The sequence below is a fragment of the Podarcis filfolensis genome (assembly GCF_964270895.1).
Source record: "Podarcis filfolensis genome assembly, chromosome: 1".
NCBI classification, from domain to species: Eukaryota; Metazoa; Chordata; class Lepidosauria; order Squamata; family Lacertidae; genus Podarcis; species Podarcis filfolensis.
In genome coordinates this window covers 65,546,260-65,570,262 of record NC_139604.1, presented here as the reverse complement: position 1 = coordinate 65,570,262, position 24,003 = coordinate 65,546,260, and the positions used below count along the sequence as shown (strand labels likewise).

At 39.6% G+C, this 24,003-nt stretch overlaps 1 protein-coding gene and 1 long non-coding RNA gene across 33 annotated transcripts in view; one reads left to right on the top strand and one right to left on the bottom strand.

Annotated features, from left to right (window-relative positions):
• Positions 1-21,084, bottom strand: part of PLEKHA7 (pleckstrin homology domain containing A7) — a 159,501-nt gene extending 138,417 nt beyond the window's left edge. For 19 of the 32 annotated variants that reach the window (XR_014542206.1, XM_083589227.1, XM_083589257.1 and 16 more), the window contains exons 1-3: positions 20,808-21,084; positions 20,570-20,646; positions 20,173-20,230 (exon numbers count right to left, since the gene is read on the bottom strand). Coding sequence is in view for 29 of the 32 variants with exons in the window: in XM_083589227.1 (XP_083445353.1) it covers positions 20,173-20,230; positions 20,570-20,646; positions 20,808-20,893 (221 nt within the window). In the remaining 3 variants the exon portion in view is untranslated. The remainder of the gene's footprint in view (positions 1-20,172; positions 20,231-20,569; positions 20,647-20,807) is intronic. The other 13 variants (XR_014542208.1, XM_083589228.1, XM_083589241.1 and 10 more) reach the window with 4 other exon arrangements.
• On the top strand, positions 20,722-23,690 carry LOC310751285. Its single transcript, XR_014542445.1, has 2 exons — positions 20,722-20,859; positions 23,023-23,690. It is a non-coding gene; the product is annotated as an uncharacterized lncRNA (long non-coding RNA).
• The last annotated feature ends 313 nt before the right edge of the window (positions 23,691-24,003 follow it).

Below are 24,003 nucleotides of genomic sequence, written 5' to 3'. Positions count from 1 at the left end.
CTTTAATGTTTTATCAGAAATGCCTCACAACGACCAGTAAACTAATTTGCATAAGCTTTCCTCTCTGAGTGCCAAAATAAATGCCTCTATCAATTATGTTTTCTCTCCTACAATCCCTCCGCTCTCATGGAGGGAACTTACCATAGGGAGTGGCTGCAGAATTCATGTAGGAGCAGAACAGCAATACTGATGTAAGCTTGTATATTTAATAAATCTCAGGTAAGCAAAAATGCATAGTAGTCTAATTCTTTTTTTTAAAACCTCACAAAAGCAGATTATACTGTACCTTGTGCCCGTATGCCAGAGGTTTGGCATTTCCAATTAGCAGTCATACTACCGTTTGAAAAATGAATGTTTCTTCATACAAGTGCTTCCGTCTCTTCAGACTCTTGGAGCAAAAAATTTCAGTCCTTCTCTACTTCAATTGTGGCACAACTACTCATGGACTTCTGAATGTACTTTTTCTAGTTATAGAAATGCCTTGCAAATAACTATTTATTTTCATCAAGTGGATCTTTTTTGTATAGTGTCTCACAGGCCTTGAATGCAAAATGCTTTTTATCTGGCCCAAACATCTCTTGTGGACAGTTCCAGCCCAGAATGTCTTTTCTATGTTTTCTCCCATTGATTATAACCCAGTTGCATGAATGGAATTCATGAGGCACACATAATTAATCTTAATTGGTCTCTGACAAGATCTCTACTCCAATTTATGTATAAACTGAGTCAATTACAATAAATTACAGAAAGTTATGGCATCTGTGAGGTGTAAAGTAGGAATGCATCACAGTGAGGTCATAAGAGGTAAAACAGGAAGGCAAACACAGAAGCAAAACCAAGAAAGCGGCTTGCATTCAAGATTTTTAGTGCTTAGCTCCTGTAACAGTCATCTGTTCCAACCCACATCATTCTCCATAAAGACAACATTGTTAGGTCCTGGGAAGCAATTATTCCATGCTCCAAATGAGAGATGTAAACATTTTCTTCTGTCAAAAGAAATGTAATTTTCCATCAACGTTTCATAAACATTTGTAAATGTTTGCCTATTTTGAAACTGTATTTTGCAGCCTGTTGTTTAGTGTGGCTGAAGGAGTGGGTGTCTGTGAAACAAGAGACTTTTGAAATTAGAAGCTTATGCCTTAAGGTTTGGATGGCATGAATATTTGTGGTAGGACGCGGGTGGCGCTGTGGGTTAAACCGCAGAGCCTAGGACTTGCCGATCAGAAGGTCGGCGGTTCGAATCACCGCGACGGGATGAGCTCCCGTTGCTCGGTCCCTGCTCCTGCCAACCTAGCAGTTCGAAAGCACGTCCAAGTGCAAGTAGATAAATAGGTACCACTCCGGTGGGAAGGTAAACGGTGTTTCCGTGCGCTGCTCTGGTTCGCCAGAAGCGGCTTAGTCATGCTGGCCACATGACCCAGAAGCTGTACGCCGGCTCCCTCAGCCAATAAAACGAGATGAGCGCCACAACCCCAGAGTCGGTCATGACTGGACCAAATGGTCGGGGGTCCCTTTACCTTTACCTAAGGTGAAACTCAACGTGGACTTTAAAAACCATTTTATCAGATGTACTATATTGATAATCTAGAATAGATATAAAACTAGCTTGTATGTGAAGATACCTTGATGAATCTCAACACTAGAAGTGTTTCATGGAAAAGAGGTGATAGGCAAAGAGAAATGATTAAAGTACCAAGAATTATTAGCGTGGAACCAAGGAGACTGTAAAGTTAAAACAAGGGAACAACTAGCAAGGGAAGGTCACAGTCTCCAACAGTTTTCCTACTTAAAGTTTACAGAGAGATTTAAGTTACAGTAGATAAAAAGACTTTCGGTATAGAACAATAGACAGACTTTGAAATACAGTTGTGTATGAATGATGATCATGTCATTGCAAAAATGTACAAATTACTGTTGAAATTTGAAATGCAATAAGAACAAGTTAAAGAATGTATGATTAAACTGGGGGGGGGGGCGCTTTGGGCATAATAAACAGATGGAACAGAACATATATGGATTAAAAAATAAACTGGGACACCTAGCAACTTCGTACATAGTCTTAGTTGTCCAGGGGGGTTATATTTTGTGGGTTGACAAAGTTCTTGTCTACTGCAAGGAGGATTCTGTTGTCCAACTGGGGCTTCCAATTTCTCTTTTTGTTTTCAACCCTGCTTTCTATTATGTATGTGAAGGGTGAAAACTGTTCCAAGAAGGCATACTACAGTGCCCTTCATCCCATCCAGCTGGGAGCCTTACTACCAAAATCAGTTCCTATGTGAAGTCCTCCACCTCCCTAGGCTATTGGTTCCATTGTCCAATTGCACTTACTATCAAGTTTCTCATAATGTTCAACTAAATACATACTGTTCTGCAATTTAAGTACAATAAACCTAGTACTTTGTTGTCTTCTATATGACAGGTATTTATTTGGATATTTGATGAGAGCTCCACTTACTATGAACCCCAATATCTGCTTTATAAAAAAACCCCACTATACCAATGTTTTGTGCCACACAACCCCATTTTTTGCCATCATCCACACATGTGAATTGACATGTCAAATTGGGGTTTGACCCTATGGAAGTGAGAGCTGGACCATAAAGAAGGCTGATCACCGAAGAATTGATGCTTTTGAATTATGGTGCTGGAGGAGGCTCTTGCGAGTCCCATGGACTGCAAGAAGATCAAACCTATCCATTCTGAAGGAAATCAGCCCTGAGTGCTCACTGGAAGGACAGATCGTGAAGCTGAGGCTCCAATACTTTGGCCACCTCATGAGAAGAGAAGACTCCCTGGAAAAGACCCTGATGCTGGGAAAGATGGAGGGCACAAGGAGAAGGGGACGACAGAGGACGAGATGGTTGGATAGTGTTCTTGAAGCTACCAGCATGAGTTTGACCAAACTGCAGGAGGCAGTGGAAGACAGGAGTGCCTGGCGTGCTCTGGTCCATGGGGTCACGAAGAGTCGGACACGACTAAACGACTAAACAACAACAACAACAAAGCTAATGCGCCCCATCAACACTGACGGATCAATGTGTGCCCCAATGCACAGAAAACTCTTGATTTATCTAGCATAGAAACCAAAAAACAAAAACAAAATTTCAAGCCTATAGCCCTAACTTGACATAAATGATAAGTAACCATTTGGCTTCTTTGGAAAATGAGTAGAAGCTTTCTTATACCAGCAGGCTTTTACAAGTAGGAGCAATGTTTAAAGCATTCTGGTTGATTTGATATCATAATTTTATGGTGATTATTTTATTTTACCCCTTAACTGCAGAAGCTATATCAGTTTCCACTTTTGCAAAATTGAATACAAAAATAAAATGATTTCTTAAAGGCAAACGTTTAAGACTGAATAATATACATTTAAAAAATTAATGGCTCCATTATATTCATTATTTATTAAGCCTTGAAATTCTTGTGCCCATCACATTATAATATTTTATACATGTACACTTTTTATGCCCCACAATTCTTATAAACTGGAGTCTGGGGCAGCTTACAATATAAATACATAAAACCACCAGTACAATAAAAACAGGACTTAAAAACACAACCACAGTCAGTTAACATAACTGAGCAGTGATGAACATTTATAGCATCACAATTCTCTCAGCACCACTCCTTCTACAGTTCAAAGGCCTGAACAAGTAAGAATGTATTCCGCTTATGCCAAAAGGCCTCTACTGTGGGGGTCAGCTGAATGTCTCCTGAGTGGGAGTTCCATAAACATACCGGTCTTAGGGGTTTTTATTATAAGCAGTTTCACTGAAATATCAGCTGTGTACTTCATACTACACTCTTCAGTGCTACTTGCATATAATGAGACCAATCAATCTTGATCTTCAATGGGTGATTATTATAAACCATGTCCCTTTACTGTTTAACTAAAAGGTTTATCTGCAAATTAAAAACACAGCTTAAAGTGAGAAAAAGGTCTGTTTGTAAACTGTGTTAATACAACCTTATGCATACCTGTTCAGAAGTAAGTTAAAGTGAGTTTCCTCCCTGGTAATTAGATGTAGGGTTGCAGCTCTAGTTATCTTTTCATAGCAGAGTAAACCATTGCTACCAATTTCCTAAAATAATGTGCTGGAGGAATGCACACTGATAACCTGCAAATTCCAGATAAGGGCCTCTAATTTGTTCTGAATGATATTTTTAGTACTACTGAACTATAAGTTCAACACATCCAGCAATAAGCAATGTTGATTTTTTTAAGGATTGTTTCAAAATATTTAATAAGAAACATTTCCTTTTGTTATAGAAAATATACCAGCAACATTTGCTGAGAGTTAAACTTCATTTTAATGTTATCCCTGTCATATGTCAAGTCATCACTGCTTGTTTTTCAAAAATCAATAAAATAGATTTTTTTAAGGAAGTGTCTAAGCAACAGAGCTGCCTCAACAGTAGACAGCAAACCATGAAAACTGGTTGATTGTGGTACAAAAAGGTATTATTGTCAGACAGTAAGACAGCACAAGTGGACAGGGAAGTAGTAACAGAAAGCTTATTTTGACACTGAACCATGTTAAATTCAACAGAAACACGGTTAAAAGCAAGCATCCAGATTAGTCAAGCTCCTATAACAACCTGTTAGTACCACATACACTGCCAAAATATAGCCCCCCACCCCCAGCAAAAAATGTATATTGGTTTGGAGTCCAGAAAACAGTTCAGCCACTAAATTTTCAACAGAACACTTCAAAACACTTTGGATTGGGTCAGGCTTAGGCAAACTCAGCCCTCCAGATGTTTTGGGACTATAACTCCCATCATCCCTAGCTAACAAGACCAGTGGTAAGGGATGATGGGAGTTGTAGTCTCAAAACATCTGGAGGGTCGAGTTTGCCTTGCCTGGATTGGGTCCATATTTCACTCCCAACAGCTAGAATGCTCTCCCTAACAAGTAGAGGGAAGTGACAACTTTTCCCAATCCTCTCTTTCCACTGCCTTCTGTTATAGTAATTTACAATAATATTCATCTCCAAGAAATTCTAAATAACTAATATTCCTTCTTTGACTCACTTATAAATTACTTATAAGTTACTTATTTGTAAGATTAGTTACTTGTCTAAAGCTATTGAACAAATCAGTTTGTAGCAGTCCGTCAAATGAGATGGCCTTAGAAATCTTCAATATAAGGCTTTATATACAGGCCACACTCTCAAATTTATTCATTTTTAATAAGTAAATCTGTCAGTTGCTTTATCTTGCCCAGAGCAACCCAAAATGACTTACAACCAAACAAACAATAAAACCCCACAGAGATGAAACCAAAATGAAAGAGAAATACATTTTTAAAATCCCACCCATGGGATACAACACTAAACAGTGACTTCTGTGCATAAGCCAGGTTCAGAAACTACAATTTCAAGTTTGCTTATGAGCCAGAAAACACAATAAACCAACGTTCATTAAAACTAAAAGTAAATGTTAGCAAAGTCCTTCTCCTGGTCATGTGGGAGAAGGGGACGGGAGGGCACAAGTCTTGCACAAACTCCTTCCTGCTCATGCATGAAACACATATGGTTACTTGTAAATACAGCCATCTTCTGAAGTCAGCAGGCATATGGTTAATTCAAATTATCCACCAAAGTCAGATCTTTCAGATAACCCAAAACTGCAATTTTTGGATTATATGGAATGTCGCAGCAGCCTAATATTTTTTGTCCAAAAACATTAGAAAATATGTGGACAAGGAATTAACAGCCTTTAAAAAATAGTTCTATCCCAGCAATAGGTATTTTCATTTGGCACAGACATATTGTACTTCAACTAGCCTGAAATACAATCATTTTAAATGGTAATATAAGCACTCTAGTAAACGTGAAGGAGGAAACCCCATAAAGGCAAGATAACTGGTGGAAGGGTAGCAGCTCCCGAGGAGTTGACAATTGTGAAGGGGCTGAAATAAAGCAAAGAGTTAGTTTTTTGTAGCAGTAGTACTATTCATAAAGGTTGTTAAGGGTATGAAAGCATTTGATCAGATAGCATTTGATCTGCAATACTCAAATTATGCTTTAAGAATTAGCAACAGATGAATACACAAACAAGATCAAGAGTTAAAACCTAACTTCAGCACGGTGACAATCAAATACCACAGAAGACCAAATGTGGAAACTGATATGAAAAGGGGGGGGGGGGAGAGTCCAGCAGCTCTCCCAGCTCAGCCATTGTTCTTAGGAAGCACAACTATTCTGGGCAGCCTCTTGTTTTTTCTTAATGACTGCATGGTAAATATAACTAATTACACAGTGGACTCGTCTCATAAAGTAGACTACTTTTTTTGTTTCTACCAGATCCTACACGTAATTATTGCAGTTAGTTATGAATATTATCCCCAGACAGCTACTAAACATTTTTGCTGGAAACTAGGAATCTGAAATATTTTTCCAACCCTGAATTCAGAATCGCTGAAAAGCACAGGTCATTTTCCATAGCATTCAGAACATAATAGAAGAATATCCTTTTAGAACACTGCAGTTCTCCCATTTCAGTGCAGCATTTGGGACAGATGCATTATTTTCATGCATGTCTATCAGCAAAATGAACATGAGAAGAAACTTGTTGGATCAGACTGAAGGCCCAATGAGGCCAGCATCCTATTTTCACAGTGGCCAACTACATGCCACTGGGAAGCCTACAAGCAGGACTTGAGCTCAGCAGCACATTGTCCACATATGATTCCCAGCAACTTATATTGAGGCTTTGTTTGTTGTTGTTTAGTCGTGTCTGACTCTTTGTGACCCCATGGACCAGAGCACGCCAGGCACTTCTGTCTTCCACGGGCTCCCGCAGTTTGGTCAAACTCATGCTGGTAGCTTCGAGAACACTATCCAACCATCTCGCCCTCTGTCGTCCCCTTCTCCTTGTGCCCCCCATCTTTCCCAACATCAGGGTCTTTCCCAGGGAGTCTTCTCTTCTCATGAGGTGGCCAAAGTATTGGAGCCTCAGCTTCACAATCTGTCCTTCCAGTGAGCACTCAGGGCTGATTTCCTTAAGAATGGATAGGTTTGATCTTCTTGCAGTCCATGGGACTCTCAAGAGTCTCCTCCAGCACCATAATTCAAAAGCATCAATTCTTCGGCGGTCAGCCTTCTTTATGGTCCAGCTCTCACTTCTGTACATCACTACTGGGAAAACCATAGCTTTTACTATACGGTCCTTTGTTGGCAAGGTGATGTTTCTGCTTTTTAAGATGCTGTCTAGGTTTGTCATTGCTTTTCTCCCAAGAAGCAGGCGTCTTTTAATTTCGTGGCTGCTGTCACCATCTGCAGTGATCATGGAGCACAAGAAAGTAAAATCTCTCACTGCCTCCATTTCTTCCCCTTCTATTTGCCAGGAGGTGTTGGGACCAGTGGCCATGATCTTCGTTTTTTTTATGTTGAGTTTCAGACCACATTTTGCGCTCTCCTCTTTCACCCTCAATAAAAGGTTCTTTAATTCCTCCTCACTTTCTGGTTTTAAATGATGTGATGCCAACTGATATTCATAGGGTTGTATATTAAAATTTTTGTAAATGCATTTTACTCTTCTGGAAGCCACTCTCTGAGCACATTGGTCCCAAAAAGCAATTTATAAACATTTTAGTAAATAATAATAAAATATCATCCATTCAAACCTGGACTCCACATTTTAAATGCAGCTTGGTTCTGGTTAGAACCATTTCTCATGTTTAGGCGAACCTGAGGACATGGATAAGATCCTTATAGTGGCAAGGCACACTACACATTCACAAGAACCCTGTTCATATTGGCTGATGAAAGTGGTCAAAGGAGACCTGGGGTTTTAGATGTCAAAAATTATTTATGTCTTATTATACAAAAACCTCAGATAGTGGTGGGACACAAAGCAGGGCTTCTTCTACTGCTCTCAGTGGATAGGTAACTCTACAAAGGATGAAACAGGTACCGACAGAGAGAAGGTTATTGAGAAATTGGCCATTGAACTATTTCAAACATACCTGTTTGTTATCTTTTTCGAAGTTCTGCCAGTCTAGGTTGTATATAGATATGGCACTGGGGGTATACTTATGACCTTGGCTGAAAAGTCTACTACAAAAGATCAATAAAACCAATTATACTCCATTGATCCTGTTAGATCTTTCCATGACCTTTGTTAGCATTGACCATGAGATGCTGGTGATATGACTGAGACCTGTCAGACACTCTTGAGTGCTTTTGCTACTGTTTACAAGAAAGCTAACAGATTACAGAAATGGCTCATCAACATGCCACAATCTTAATACCAAAAGACTGAATTGTGTCTCTTCTCCTGTACAAGGATAACAATGAGAGCAGCATTGGGCAAAACCAGTAGCACATTTGGGGCTAATTTTTGCATTATTTCCCATGCATCAGAACAAAATTTCAAAATAAATTTAGCATTATTTATGAATATTGCATTGGCATAAGAATCATTGCTTTTGCAAAGTACATGTGAATCATGGCACAGCCAAGATAAGGCCCTCACTAACATGGCTTATTCAAGACAGTTAGGATGTAAATAATTATTCTCTATGGCTCTGAAATTTCCAACCCATGGAGATCCAGTGAAGCATTGTAGCCAGACTTTTTTGGCATCCAATTTGGCACTTGCCCTGAAGCCTGGGTTAAGTCAATAACAAGTTAGGGGTCTTAGTATCATCTATATGTTAGCTATTTCAATCCGATTCTAATTTGATATTTGATATTTGTTATTAAGTCTATTGTTACATATCCTAGACCTTTGGAATTGTACCATGATGGCTATGTTCCAACTCCATTGTTGGAGGCACTGTGCTTCTAAACACCAGTTGCTGCAAACTACAGGAGATGCCTGCATGATTCCCACAGGCTGGCCACTGTCAGAACAGATTTCTGGACTAAAGAGGCTATTGGTCTGATTCATGAAGCTCTTCTTATGAATGGGGTTACAAGTTATAAATCTTGTTCATGAATAGGTATGCAACTAATCATATTGGTTTTTATTGGTTTTTAATTGCAGCACACCATCCTGATATTTTATTAGATGATATATAAATATTTTTATAAATAAATAAAAACCATTTGTGCCCTTTCCTTATTTATCAAAAATTGTTTATGAGAAAATACCTTGTCAAAAATACTTTTCATGTCATACCCAGACATACCAATGTATGCAGAAGGACAAAAAATTTGATAGACTAGTCATTTTTTTCCTGAAATAAGTAGCTCACTATTGATTTGTATGGAGTATCAACCAATTATACAATATATAGGCATATTCAAAATCAGCATATTCAAAGTAAAACTCATTAGAACGCAAAAAATTGTGTATTTAATCTCCTCAATATGTAGATAACAGACACAAAAGCATGAACAGAATACACATTTGCAGTTATCATAAAAATTACATAAATGAGCAAATATGTACAAAAGCAAAGTAACAGATAACATGAAGCAGAAATATTTTCTGTGCTTCAGGTTCTAACTGCATATCAGATATGAACACACTATAAGGGTTCTCTGCATAAAATGAAATTTTTCTTTGTGAGAAGAAAAACTAATAATAAAATTTATTGCCCTATTTAATGAGATTGTCTTGGTTCCGAATCATAGAATCATGGAATTGTAGAGCTGGGACCCCGAGGACCATCTAGTCCAACCCCTGGGCATGCAAGAATCCTGCCCACAGCTGAATAACCATCAAATCCATATATCAGAAATGATTTGCACAAATCCAACTGAAGCAAGGGGGGGGGGAACCTTTACCTAAATAAAGAGAATTGCATGAAAGCACATAGTAGACATTTTTCTAATGAATAAAACTAGCTGTTTTAAAACTATTAGCATTTATTTACATCTTGTTGAGCCAGTTAACTGTCCATTTAATCTTCAGCAAGAATGCTGGGGAGGGAGACCATTTGTGGAAAATCTATAGTTACTTTTCCAATGAGAGCATTATGTGAAGATAGTGCAATAATGTGTTTACATGGGCATTAGAAAGACATACTTTCAGTGCAAGCAATACTGCTGTAATAAATTGGGGGGTGCTAGTGCCACAGGTAGAACTGACTGCAGGAATCATAACATCTAGTGTTGGTGTGGACTAGTACCTTTCCAGGTTCAATAATTTTATCAACACAATATTTTATCCCAATAAGCCAAAACATTCTTTCTTCCTTGTTATTATTTTCTCAAATGAACTCCTGATAATGTCATATATTCAGATATCAAGAAAGATAGAAAGAAAGAAAGAAAGAAAGAAAGAAAGAAAGAAAGAAAGAAAGAAAGAAAGATACCACGTGGATTTCAAATCTAGAAAAGAAAATATTACGTGCATACACATATTGGGTCAGACCCAGTCAAGACAAATGGAAGGCCTCTTCGGTCCATGGAATAATTTTGATTCAATGAAGAAATCATGCTGGTGGAATGGGAGAGGATCAGATTTTTAGTGATTTTTAGTGATGCCCTCCCAAAAATTGCTCCAGATTGGGTGATCCTCCAGTTTGCAGTGGAGGATAGTGGGGAAAATGGTATAAGCTGCATTCTGCTGCTAGGAGCATCCTGAGCAAAACTCCCCTAAGGGGAAGCTACTGGCATTGGAGGAAAGCTCTGAATCAAACCCATAGAAGTATACGCAACAGGCTTCTTAAGCAGAGGTCAATATATACTGGTATATGTCAGGATTCTCTGACCACTACAAATATATTGCTTCCAATTACTAATTTGCAGCTACAGAAAAACTGGAATGTATCTGTAGTTCATATCTAGCAGCTCTTAAACAAGACGCATTTATGAAGTCATCCATAGCACTGGCAATTGTTTCCTGGTTTTGGAAAAGATAGAAAAGATTGGACGGATTTTTTTAAAAATATATACACTGCACTTTATAGACTTACAGTAGTTACAAATTTATCTCAAACCATTGCCTAACTATGAATTGACATGATGCCTGAATTAACAGATTTTGGTTTTCAATCAATTGGCAATCCAGAAACCATGGTTTGAAGTGAGTTTGTCCTAACTATGATGCCTTAACTGGCAAATATAGTCAGCACCAGTGCCTTTGATGTACCATGAAGCTGCTGTGCTATGGAGACAGAAGGAAACCTAGGAAAATGAGAGGATGAGAAATGGAAGCAGAGAAGTAGATTTACTATTCAGATCAGTCTTCTCCACAAACTTAAGCAAGCTTGCACCTGAATAGACTCAAAGAGAAGCTGCAAGTGACAATTTCTTCCCCACTAAAATTTGTTCAATAAGTAGTGTTCATACAAGAAAATAGGAGTGGGAGAAGAGGCAGCAAAATAAGTGCTCAAAATGGCCTTAAGATGACATGCACTGTGTCTGTTATCAAGAAGAACTTACCACTATTACTTTAAAGCAGAAGTTTCCATAAACATTAAAACAAGAAAATGTAAAAGCTACAGAACAGTTAACAATGATAATCATCAGCAGAAAACTTTTAACACACACATTTTAAATATGAAGATACAATAAAGTAGCTACTTGAAAAGCATTCTATATCTGTGGCTTTCTTGTCACATAATATTTCATTTTTTTACTAAAATGTGCACATGGTTTAAACATTATTCATTGTTATAACACATTACATTACGTCTTATGTTATATTCTGAAAGAATCAGTATTTGCCTTAGATCAGCAGGTTGAGGCTCTAACACAATAATAATTGATAAATGTTTCATTTGAAGTGTGAAATATATAAAATCTTAGTTCTTGCAAACGCTGCACACACAAAGCATCAAAAGTTCTTATTTTGAGAAATTGTATAAATTTTTCACAAAGGTTGACATTCACAAAGGTAGGAAGTAGGTATATTATAAAAGATACTATGCTTCTGGTTTTACCAGCACTGTTTTTCAACTCTCTCATTCCAGCTATCAACCCATACCATCTCCTCATGAAATCAGCTCTATTTCCAAGTACAGTGGTACCTTGGGTTAAGAACTTAATTCGTTCTGGAGGTCTGTTCTTAACCTGAGGTACCACTTTAGCTAATGGGGCCTCCTGCTGCCGCCGCTCGATTTCTGTTCTCATCCTGAAGCAAAGTTCTTAACCCGAGGTACTATTTCTGGGTTAGCAGAGTCTGTAACCTGAAGCATCTGTAACCTGAGGTACCACTGTATATGTGAAAATCTGCAATATCAACTGTATTTATCTGGTAATACAATTACAATCATTCACTAACATAATAATACCTTTGTATGCAAAATGGAAAGCATTTATCCAGAAACTACAAAGCTGTTTCACAAATGGCTAGTGATTGAGATAGAGAAGCATTGAAAGCTCAACCCTTCTAGCCACTAGCTCTTTCCAACACATTTTATTTTAGTCAGAAATGATAGTACAAAATTTTCTAATTCATGCTGCTTGGATACCAGAAGTGCTTATTTGTATTAAATCACAAATATGAATCCAACAGATTATCTGTAGTTACTTTAATATTGGTTCACGCTTCTAATGTGCATTCACAGCCTTATCAGAGAAGGCATCCTTCCATGCACTTACCTCCTCTAAAGAACTGTAGACTTTAGGCACATGAGCAGACAGGGGCACATACAAATGCCAGTATTCTTAATCTGCACTACATTGCTTTCAAAGAAAATGCGCACCCCTATTCACATTCTTGGGACATGGGTGGCGCTGTGGTGTAACCCACTGAGCCTTGGGCTTGCTGATCGGAAGGTTGGCGGTTCGAATCCCCACGATGGGGTGAACCCCTGTTGTTTGGTCTCAGGTCCTGCCAACCTAGCAGTTCAAAAGCATGAAGTGCAAGTAGATAAATAGGTACCGCTCCGGAGGGAAGGTAAACGGCGTTTCCATGCGCTCCTCTGGTTTCGTCAGAAGTGGCTTAGTCATGCTGGCCACATGACTGGGGAAAACTGCGGACAAACGTCGGCTCCCTTGGCCAGTAAAGCGAGATGAGTGCCGCAACCCCAGAGTTGTTCGGGACTGGACTTAACTGTCAGGGGTCCTTTACCTTTACCTTTTTATTCACATTCTGGCATCACTAGTCACACCCAACTAGAAATGGTCTGGGACATCAACGCTTAGTAGTGTATTTCTTATGAATATTAGTATTTCAGCCAGTAATTATGTCTGAGCAATGAAAACTTACAACCCAACATAGTTAGATCTTCTGAACATAGTGAAACATTTCAAAGGCTTGAATCTCAAGGCTACTTAGCATTTTAGATTCCACAAACTGGAAGCTGTTTCCTACAGTTCAATATTTATTAACCTTCACTTGATCATCAGTCTAGTTGCAAACATTTTAAATCTCTCTTTAAATACTAAGATTATGAGTCTGTACTTTTGCTTTATTAAAGATGAATTGCTTGTAAAAATTAAAGGAAACTTGATAGCAAAGGCACCAACTTTTCCCTCACAGAATTTCACTCTTTCAACTTACTACAGTGTGCTATGCTGAAAAGATGAGATTCTGACAAGGAAGGACTCCAACAAACACCTGTTTGTATCAGTTCATGAGAACATGTGCATCCAGGCATAGAACTCGACACAGCCTGTTCACGCCACTGTCAGACTAATGGGAGCTTCTTGAAAAGGTGCTACGTGTGCTGACATCACACCTGTAGCCTACTTACTGATCATGTACTGGTGTTGCCACGGACAGAACAAAGTACTCTGCAAATACTGGCAATCCCTTGGAACTAATTGAGACATTTGAAAAAGACTAAATAGTCAAAGCAGATCTATAGCTGGTTACTGTCTCTGTGACCCAACAACAGATACAAGCCCTTGAATCCTGTCCTGGAGTAGGAGGACCTTCTGTTGAGGGCAACAGAATCCCTATATGCTATGGGAAAAACACCTCCTACCTGCATTGGTGCTGGACTGAGTACCCAGGTGGGCAAACCTGTGTCAGAGTAACGTCTCCCAGGGCTTGGTCATAGACCCTGCTGATAGACATTTTATGTTGATAAATTTTTTATTAAGCCTAAACTTATGTATCACATGTTTGGAATTCTACCGCAAATCTCCATTTCCAGGACTTCAGACAGGGTTATCTCCCAGACCTACATGGAGATGCTGCAGATTGAACCAGAGACCTTTGCCATACAAAGGAGATGCTCTACAACTAAGCTACACCCCTTCCTTGATATAAAAACAACATTTTCTTCATCTTGTACAAGAGTGTTAGTAATAAATTGTTTGATGTTTACTTTGAAACTTGTGTTGTATCTGAATTTTTAGAGATATTATCTGCATGCCACCAATAACCAATCTACTCTAAAATAAATATAAAACCCAGTTTGATATGTGGCAGATATATACAATAAAAACAAAAAAATATATTTTCCCCAAATTGTGGGAGGAATCCAGTGTAATCTGGCACCTCTCAAGTGGGTGTCATTGCCATTCTAAGAGAACAAAGGAGAAGTTCCTGGTGAGCTCTGGCATCTCTTTTTTACACTGAGTGTAATGCTATGGCAATTGATCTGTCTGTGCAAGCATTTCCGCTTCCCAGATAGAATGAAATCCCCTGCCCTGGGGGTTCTCCCAACTCCCCCCACCATGAGCCAATGGGGAAAGGAGAGAAGGCTAAGTCCCACTGTGCTGACGGAAGTCCTTGTATGAGCTTCTGCTACATGGGCGAGGTATAGATTGTTGTTGTTGTTAATTGAATCTGCCCCTCTTTATTTCTACAATTAAGATACCACTTAACACCACAGTTTCTTAGCACTGCTTAGAGAGTTTCTAAAGTAGATCCAAAAAGTTAGAAGGCATCAGAACAAATCACATATTTTCACATCTGAACAGAGATAAAGAGCCAGATATGTTGGAAGGAAGTTTTAACAAGTTGCTTTATTAATTCACAGAATCACAGAATCGTTGGAAGGGAACCTTAGGGTCATCTAGTCCAACCCCCTGCAATGCAGGAATCTCAACTAGATCTTATATGGCAGGTGGCCATCCAATCTGTTAAAACCTCCAAGGTTCCACCACCAAGTCCACCACCTCTTTTGGCACCCTGTTCAACATTTTAAATCATGGTTGAGTAATAATAAGAAATAAATCTTAATTTTTAAATGACAAGCTTTTTAGACTTCAAATGTAAAATGCGAAATATAGCAATAAGATTAGAAAACTGAATAGATTATAAGGTAAGAAAGAAGAACAAAAGAGGAGCCATTCAAAAATAGCTTTTATTCAGCTATTCAGCAGAGCAGAGATGGGTAACCTGCAGCCCTCCAGGTGTAGTTGGGCTCCAACTCTCATCAGCTCTGTAGGCAGCATGGCCAATTGTCAGAGGAAATGCAAGTTGTGATTCAGCAGCATCTGGAGGTCCACAGGTTACCCACCCCTGCTGCAGTGTGTAATAAAAGAGAGGTGTGCCATCACAGAGAACTCAAACAATGCTTTCTCCTTGAGGTTTGTTTTTTTTTCCAGCTGAAAGTTTTCAATACACAGGGAATTTTGCATGGAATTTTGCAAATTTAATAAATTACACAGAATCCTAGAAAACACAGTTATTAAAAATAGAGCTCTAACTGTTACAGTTGTTGAGAGATGTTTGAAAATGTTGCGAGAGCATCTATACAAGTTCCAGTATTCAGAGAGCAGTGCTTCAATGTCTTGCATGACTACGTGTTCAAGGCTCATGGCCTCCAGTCATTATTCATCACTTTCCAATAATCCCCACCTTGCCACTGTACTGATCTTTGCCAGGGCAAAAAGAAAAAATTAAAAATCTGTGAAAACTGGAATGCTGAATTTATCACATATATTTAAATACTGAATCTATAATTTTCAAAAACCTTTTGATTAAGTCTGTCACAAAGGACTCCTGAGTAAACTTAGCATTCATGTCATCAGAGGAGATGTCCGCTTATGAACTGGTAATTGGTTAAGGAATGGGAAGCAGATAATAGGAATAACTAGACAGTTCTCTGGAGGGATGAACGAAGTAGAGTCCCCAAAGGATCAGTATTGGCACCTGTGCTTTTTAACTTGTTCATAAATGATCTATAGTTAGGGCAGAGCAATAAGATAGCCAAGTTTGCCAGTAACAAATTGGTCAAAGTGGTTAAAACAAAAAGGGACTCTAAAAGGATATCTCAAACTGAGAGAATGGGTAGTGAAATGGCAAATGCAATTCAATGCAAGCAAGTGTAAATTGATGTACATTGGGGCAAACAAAATTCCTGATTTCATATACAGTGGTACCTCGGGTTACAGACGCTTCAGGTTACATACGCTTCGGGTTACAGACTCCGCTAACCCAGAAATAGTACCTCAGGTTAAGAACTTTGCTTCAGGATGAGAATAGAAATCGTGCGGCAGCAGCGGGAGGCCCCATTAGCTAAAGTGGTACTTCAGGTTAAGAACAGTTTCAGGTTAAGAACAGACCTCCAGAACGAATTAAGTTCTTAACCCGAGGTACCACTGTACTGTATATACTAATGGTGTCTGAAATGGTGATGACTGCTCAGGAATGTGACCCCTTTTTCTTTTTTGTGAACAAACCTCTCCGTTCATCCTTCTCCTGATCATTTATGCACAAGTTAAGACGTCGGCCCAATCACATCCTTAAGGACCTTGCTTTTTCCTCCATTATTTGAACTGCCCATTTATTCCTATTCCTATTCCTATTCTGCTTCTTGTTCTTTAACAACTTACTGGCCCATAAGAGGACACATCCTACTACCCCATGACTATCAAGTTTGCTAAGGAGCCTTTGGTGAGGGACTTTTCAAAAGGTCAACAAAGTGTGTCATTATTCCCAACTATTTTATCACAGCAAACCTCTCAATGTCAAGAAGCAAACTGTTCATTCTCTCTACCAATAAATAGCTGCAACCAGGAAGGTGGAATGGGAGAACAGAGAGAGCCTGAGTTCATGGTAAGGGATATAGCGAGGGGGGAAACCTTTAAAACCTAAAACTTCTTCACTGACTTTCATACAAAAAGGTGACAGTGAGTCTCATGTGATATAGGTGGGCAAACTATAAAGGGGGGAAAGGAGTGCCTTAAAGTCCAGTTAAAAAAATACAGAGAAAATTGTACAAAGTTCAAGAAGGAGATCATTTGTTTCCTACCAGCTATCCACTCCTCTGTCAGGATTCTGGTCCCACAATTTGGGAGCCAGCTGAAAAAGGATAGCAGTGGCATGCCAGTATTTTTTATTATTCTGACTAAACTTCAGAAAGAACTTTCTGATGGTAAGAGCTATTCAACAGTGGAACAGACTCTCTACTTCACTGAAGGTTTTGAAGCAGAGGCTGGATAACCTTCAGTTATGGATGCTTTAGTTGGGATTCCTGCATTGCAGGACTAGATGATTCTCAGGGTCCCTTCCAACTCTACAGTGCTATGATTCTAAGTATACAGTGTCTACCATATCATCCCTATCCACATATTTATTGACGTTTCTCAGCAAACTCTAAAACATAGGTGAGGAACCTCAGACCCAGGAGATGAATACAGCCCTCCAGGACACCACCTGACCCTCAGAACTCTCCCACAGAAACATACCCTCTCTCCCTAGGCCAAACGCCTCACTATCCCTGTTTCACACTCTGGATGCTTTGCCTTTTGGAACGTGTTTCTGAACTATGATAATGCCTCTTGCTTCTCTGGATACAGAGGGGTGGTGTGCAAGTGTGTGTAGAAACTAAACTACTGTACAAAGGTTACATTTACATTTGCTGCTCTGCACACTTTTGCCTCTGGCTCTGCCCACCACCAGTATGTAGACTTTGGTATTCTGCCCAGAAGGAAATGCAGTCACTGAGCTGAAGAAGCTTCCCCACCCCTGTTCTAAAAAGTTGGTAAGACAGGATATACCTTTGTACAAACCATGCCGATTCTTGCTGAACTACAACTCCCATCATCCCTGTGGCTTAATGTGACATGCAAACCAGGTCTTTGAATTGCATCTTGAAAATGACAGTCTACTTCGCCAAACCTTTATTAGGCATATTAGGCATTACAAGTATCATAAAACATCCATATATAAAATTGTGAAATAAATACAAATAAACAGCCATGTAAAATATGTAATGACAAGGATTTTCATTGGGAAACTGATAGTCACTGTCGCTTACTTCAGATGCAACGTGTTATCTAAATTTTGTATTATTGATTCATAACTGGGCAACCGCTTTCCCGATTACTCAGTTGGGCAGTCACATTTCAAAGACTGCCCCATATAGATCACACTGCAGTAGTCTAAACAAGAAATTAGTATGTATTCTTTCAAACTCTTTATTCCCCTGGAAAGGGTATAACTAGCAAACCAGCTGAAGTTTGTAAAAGTAACTCTTTACCACAGCTGGCCTTCCAGAAATAAAGCTAGATTTAAAATTATTTGATGTATTTTCGTTATTTCTGTAATTGGTTCTGCATGTGACACATAGTCCATTAAAAATGTTCTGCCATGTTTACTTTGTCTGGCAGGTTTTTTTAATTAAAAAAACCTAGAAATTGTTCAATCTAAGTGCAATCTGAAAAAAATAGAAGTAGTATATATCATGTAAAGCCTTTACATTTGGTGGTAACTCGTATTATTTACCAATACCACCCATCCTCCCTTTAGTCCATCCAGATCAAACTCTTCAATTTACCATGTTCCTTCCTGCACAACAACAGACCATATGTATGTAATATCTGAATGGAATATGCTAAGGAGGTGGGGAAATGGCAGCCAGTTTTTAAAAATTGTCCATATTCTTGGTATTCCTTCAACACCCCAGATTCCTTCAACACCCCCAAAATTCCACTTACACTGCATTCTAAAACACCTTCCATTGTTTTGGGCATCAATGTATTCTTAAAATGTCCCCAGACTATCTTCTTTTATAGCTCCTGGGAATATGATCGCGTCTTTTAAGTAGTACATACTGAACAGGTGCACAAAGCCATTGTAATTCTGCACCACCTATACTGTTCAAAGTGAATGCAGTTTTCTTGTGGTGACATTCCAACCACAATAAACTAAGTGCTCAGGCAAGAATTATTTCCTACAAGTAATATTGTAAGACAACTTTTCTAGTATTTTAGTCATGCAAAAATCTATCTTTCTACTCTCTTGCAATATATATAAATTTATTACTTTTATTTATTACTCATCCTTCATTCCAAAATGGGTCACAATAATTTAAGATACAACAGTAAAACCTGTTTAAAACACATTACAATCACAAGAACAGGGTGGATCCTAAAATATCAGATGTCAGTGTTCATCAAAGGTTATGAACCAAAAGAATTCCACAGATCCAATCCTGTATAGTATCAGATTAGGCATTACTTATTACTGATCTATAGCAACATTCCTCTTTTATTCAAATACAGCAGTAGCAATGGAATAATCAAAAGGCACAAATAAGAAAAATGTATCTTGCAAAATGTTGCCCCATGTTAAGACAACAGCCTCCCCTTTTGCAACAGAAAAATTAAGAACATTAAAGAAGACTATAATCCAAAACAGACTACTGTTCAAATTAAATCATTTTTAATTCACCACCAGTGTTTTATAAATGATGTTCTCTCTGTTTTTTGCAGTGCTGTTTGTATTTTCAATATGTAACATGTGATATATAAGATGACCCATTCCATGCTTCAACAGATCTGTGACCATTAATTTGATCTAAACTTCTTTTTTGCAGAAAAACGTGACAATCTTTCACATACTGAACACTGCTAGCCTGCCTTATAAACAACCTCATTGCTACACTTCAATTCAGCAGCAGGCAACAGGTTCCAGCCAGTGTGTTAGTAACACATTCAGCCAAGTTTGGCTGACATTCAGTCAACCGTTCACTACGGCACGAAATCCCGAAGCAATATAAACAAGCTACAAAGGTAAAAGCCTGTTGCTCTTGCCAGACAACGGAAGTGTCAAGAGAACACCAAAGTACGGCAATATAATGCACTATTATAACCAGTGATTTAAAAAAAACACACACAGCAGAGAGTATCAGAATTCATGCTCTCTCACACACACACGAGACAAACGTCTCCTTTACTTCATTTATACGGGACCCAAAATAAGGTGATGTTAATTCCAGGGGGAGGGGGAAAGCAAAGTGGGGGGGGGGGACAAGAATATATCCCATTTTCTGATACGGAAGATTAATTCTTTTTCTCTCTCACACACACACACACCCCGGGTTAAGTAAGCGAGTATATCTCGAGAGTGGGAAATACTCACTCAATGAAGTAACTGGCTCCTTCTTCCGAGAATCCCTCCTCCCATCCACGGGGAAGATCTAAAAAAAAGAACAAAAGCAGGAGGGGGGAGAAAGAGAGAGAGAGAGAGAGAAAGTGGCAGTGAGAGAAAGACGAGGGAAGCGAGATCTCAGTGCCCTGGAGATAGGCGAGCGTAAATCCCAGTCACACAAAGGTCGTTATCCTCCCCCCCCCCTCCGCCACCCCCCGTGAGAGAGAGAGAGAAAGGCAAACACGAGCGCGGGGCGAAGGGGGGGGAGCAGAAAAGTCCCATTCAGCCTCCCTTTCCCGCCCCGCTTCTTTCCCGCCCCCACCACACCACAAGTGCCCTAGCGGGAAAGTGTAGTTGGGGAGGGCGAGGGGGAGTTTAGGGCACCCACCTGAGCGGATCATGTGGCCTGAGTTGACGGGCTCCCCGGTGCGAGGATGCAGCCAAGTAGTTGAGCGGGTCAGGTCGCTAAGGAGGGAGAAGCGGCAAACATGCACCTGTTAGTACTAGAGCCCGTCGTGAAGGGGGGGGGGGAGAGGAAAGAAAGGAGCGGAATAAGCGGCAGCGCTACCGGCCCCCGCCCCCACCCACGCACCGCCACCTCCTTTTCCCGCCGCCCGGCGCCTTACTCGATGAAGAAGACGCGGCCGTCTCCACAGACGCCATAGGACCAGTGCTCAGGTAGAGTGTCCCGCCCCACCGCCGCCGCCGCCATGTTCGCCGCGCGCACAGCCAGCCCGCCTGCCGGAGGGGGGCGGAGGGGGTGCAAGGGAGCGGGAGGGCAAGGCGAGGCCAGGCAGGCAGGCAGGCGCCCGCCGCAAATGCCCGGCTCTGCTCAGCAGCGCCACCGGCCGGCAGCGGAGAGCGGGAGGCGCGCGGGCAGGCGCGCAACGCACAACGCGGCGCAACGCAACACAAGGTGGCTCGCCTCCCCCGTCTGGGTGGGGAAGAGCGCTCTGTGTGTATGTGTGTGTCCCCCACCCTTTCAGTTAAGCCCAGCAGGCAGATTGGGCAGACGGCTCGTTGCCCCGTGTTTGGAAACAGGAGGAGAGGAAGAGAGGGAACTCTTTATTTCGAACAAGCCTGTGGTTTTGTATCCCATAATAGCAGTCCGGGCAACAGGTTGTGTGAGCCCAGCTAAAGTCCGCTGTTCCTTGTTTAGGACTTAATAGGTGCCACCCTTAAACAGCTACGCTTAGGGCTGTAGGTGAATAAATAGAAATGAAGAATATGCTACCTGAACTTCCCAGTCGCACTTCCAATTTCAGACAATCAGAGCTCCAGAGATACAGATATTAACTCCTTGTTGTGAAGGCGTCTGAATGCTCCAACTGTTGAAATAACGTCGCATTTTTCACAACACATGAGCAAGGCTACTTCTTTTCCCGCCAATTTGTGAACTTTTTTCCTGACTCAAGATCTGGATCTTTTCCACTTCTTAAACACAAACTTTTCCTGAATTATTTTTTAATTAAAGTGTAAATATAATAAAAGTCACACACACGTCTCTAAATGAAACCCTCCTACTGTATCTAACTGTGGTGGCTCAGCTAAGTGTTTTAACTGCATAGGCAAGAACACATAGGATACTTTTCAGTGTCTGCACTGTTAGGCTTTGTGGGATACTTTGCCACCCTTGACACATGGCAGAAATTAAGCTGCCCTCTATAGATCATCCACACCATACATTAAAAGCAATCTTACACCACTTTCCCCCAAAGAATCCTGGGAACTGTACTTTGTTAATGGTGCTGCCACCAAAACTAGCTTCTTCTCACAGCTCTTTGTCCACCACACCAGAACTACCACCATATGCAACTATCATGAGGATAAATTTGGGGCCCAGTTTATCTAGTAATTAATACAACAGGCTATTGTAACGGCAATTTAACACGTGAAGAAGTTTCAAAGACACTTGCTTTTTCTACATTCCATGTTTTTAACCAATCAATGATAAATAAAGTTTGACATGTGAGAATGCTGCCTATACATGAATAGAATTTCTGTGGTGATATTCAGTGGTAAGTTATATTGAGAGCAGACCCATTAAAATCAATGAACTTCAGTACTGAACTCCATTAATTTCAGTGGGTATGACTTAGTTGGATATCACCCATAGGCCAAATTTCAAGTTGAATTTCCTTCCAAAAATATGAATATGCAACTCATGTTACCCTACAAATTGATTTGTATGGAAACAATGGATCCTCATTTTAATACAATTTGTACTCTTTTGTATCATCAGTGGAAATAAAAGGACAGTTCATTAATTGAAACAGAATTTGGGCTCCTCCAGACAACCCATTTTATCAAGCATTTATCCTAATTTGCTTGCACAAAGCATACTTGGATGTTATGCAGTGTGTGGTATATATTGAGCATTTATTCTGATTTATTACAGAGAGGTTATACAACAATGAGCATTCATTCTGATATCTTGTGCAGAAGTTTTATGTATTCCCATTAATCAATCATTTATCACACACTTTTTGGTGCATTTCCCCATCACTTTCCTAAACAAAAAATGTCAATGTTTAAAACCTTGATTTGTTGCAGTAAAACATTCAATTCACTTTTATTGTGCAAACTAAATTTCTGGTGTGCAGCTGAATCCTGCTTGCAGAATACTGGCAGTCTGGTAGCAAACTTTGTTTCGCTTGTTCTGTTTTCCTTTGAATGCTGTCAGACATAAACTCCTAACAAACATACAAGAGGATACATGTCTCTTCGCTCTATGTAATTTGACCCAGCTCTGCACATGGTCTACCCAGGATACAGTGTCTTACTCCTTCCTTTCTGTAAAATTGTTTCTCTTCTATTCCTGCTGAAAAATGCAATCTACAGAGAAACCAGCAGGGCATGGAAGAAGACAAAATCAGAGTTGTTGGAGTGGATCAGCAAGCAAAGTGAAGATAACTTTGTTCCTTTCATTGCTGCACAGGCTAAATCACACGTCAGTGGAGATTGTCAGCTGTGGGGATTGCAATATTTTCTGCAGCCCTGAACTACATTAAAGAACCAATCAGAGATGTGATCATAATTGTTTGATGTTTTGAGATTGGCAATTACTGTAGGGGAAATTCTAAATATAAGACTTGTTGCATTTTTAGCTAATACTATTTTGGTAGACATGTAACAATGCAGTGTGTACCTACCTAAAATAAATAGTGCATCTCAATCCACAGCATATTTCTAGTTACTGAAATTCTATTTTATGTCAATAGAACAGTGATATTGTAGAAAGTAGCAGGGCAAATCTCTACTTTTTCCAGCAATTGTGTTCCTGTTTGTTATTGTCAAAAGAAAACTCCTCAATATTTCTTCCTTTTTAACAAAATGAAAAGAAATACAAAGCTGTTCCTGAAGGTTAATCTGTACAGCCTGCATAGAAACAGAGAAACACTGTACACAACCTCCAAGTGTATTTTTTGCAAAATACAGGCCCTCCATCTGTGTGTATAAAATCATGACTGTCATTTCAATACTTCAAAGATTAAGAAAATTCCTTTAAATATGGAAGCTCTCTGTAGACATATCCTAAGTCACTTGTCCAACCTGTGCAAAGCTTTTATTGCTTCAGTCTGTACCGGCTCTCATTTACTTCAATATTGCCTATACAGTATGTGTTGGTGCTCAAAAATGAACCGTTCCAATTATTTCAGCTTCTACAATTAATTCTTAGCTTAGAGTACCAGCAGTATACAACCAAGTTCAGATGATGGCTGTTCTTCTCCTTACTATAAATTTAAAATATGCAGTAATTATATTGTTGTCTTTGGAGTAACTTCAAGTCTAAAACCTTGACCTTATATTGCTTCATGAGCA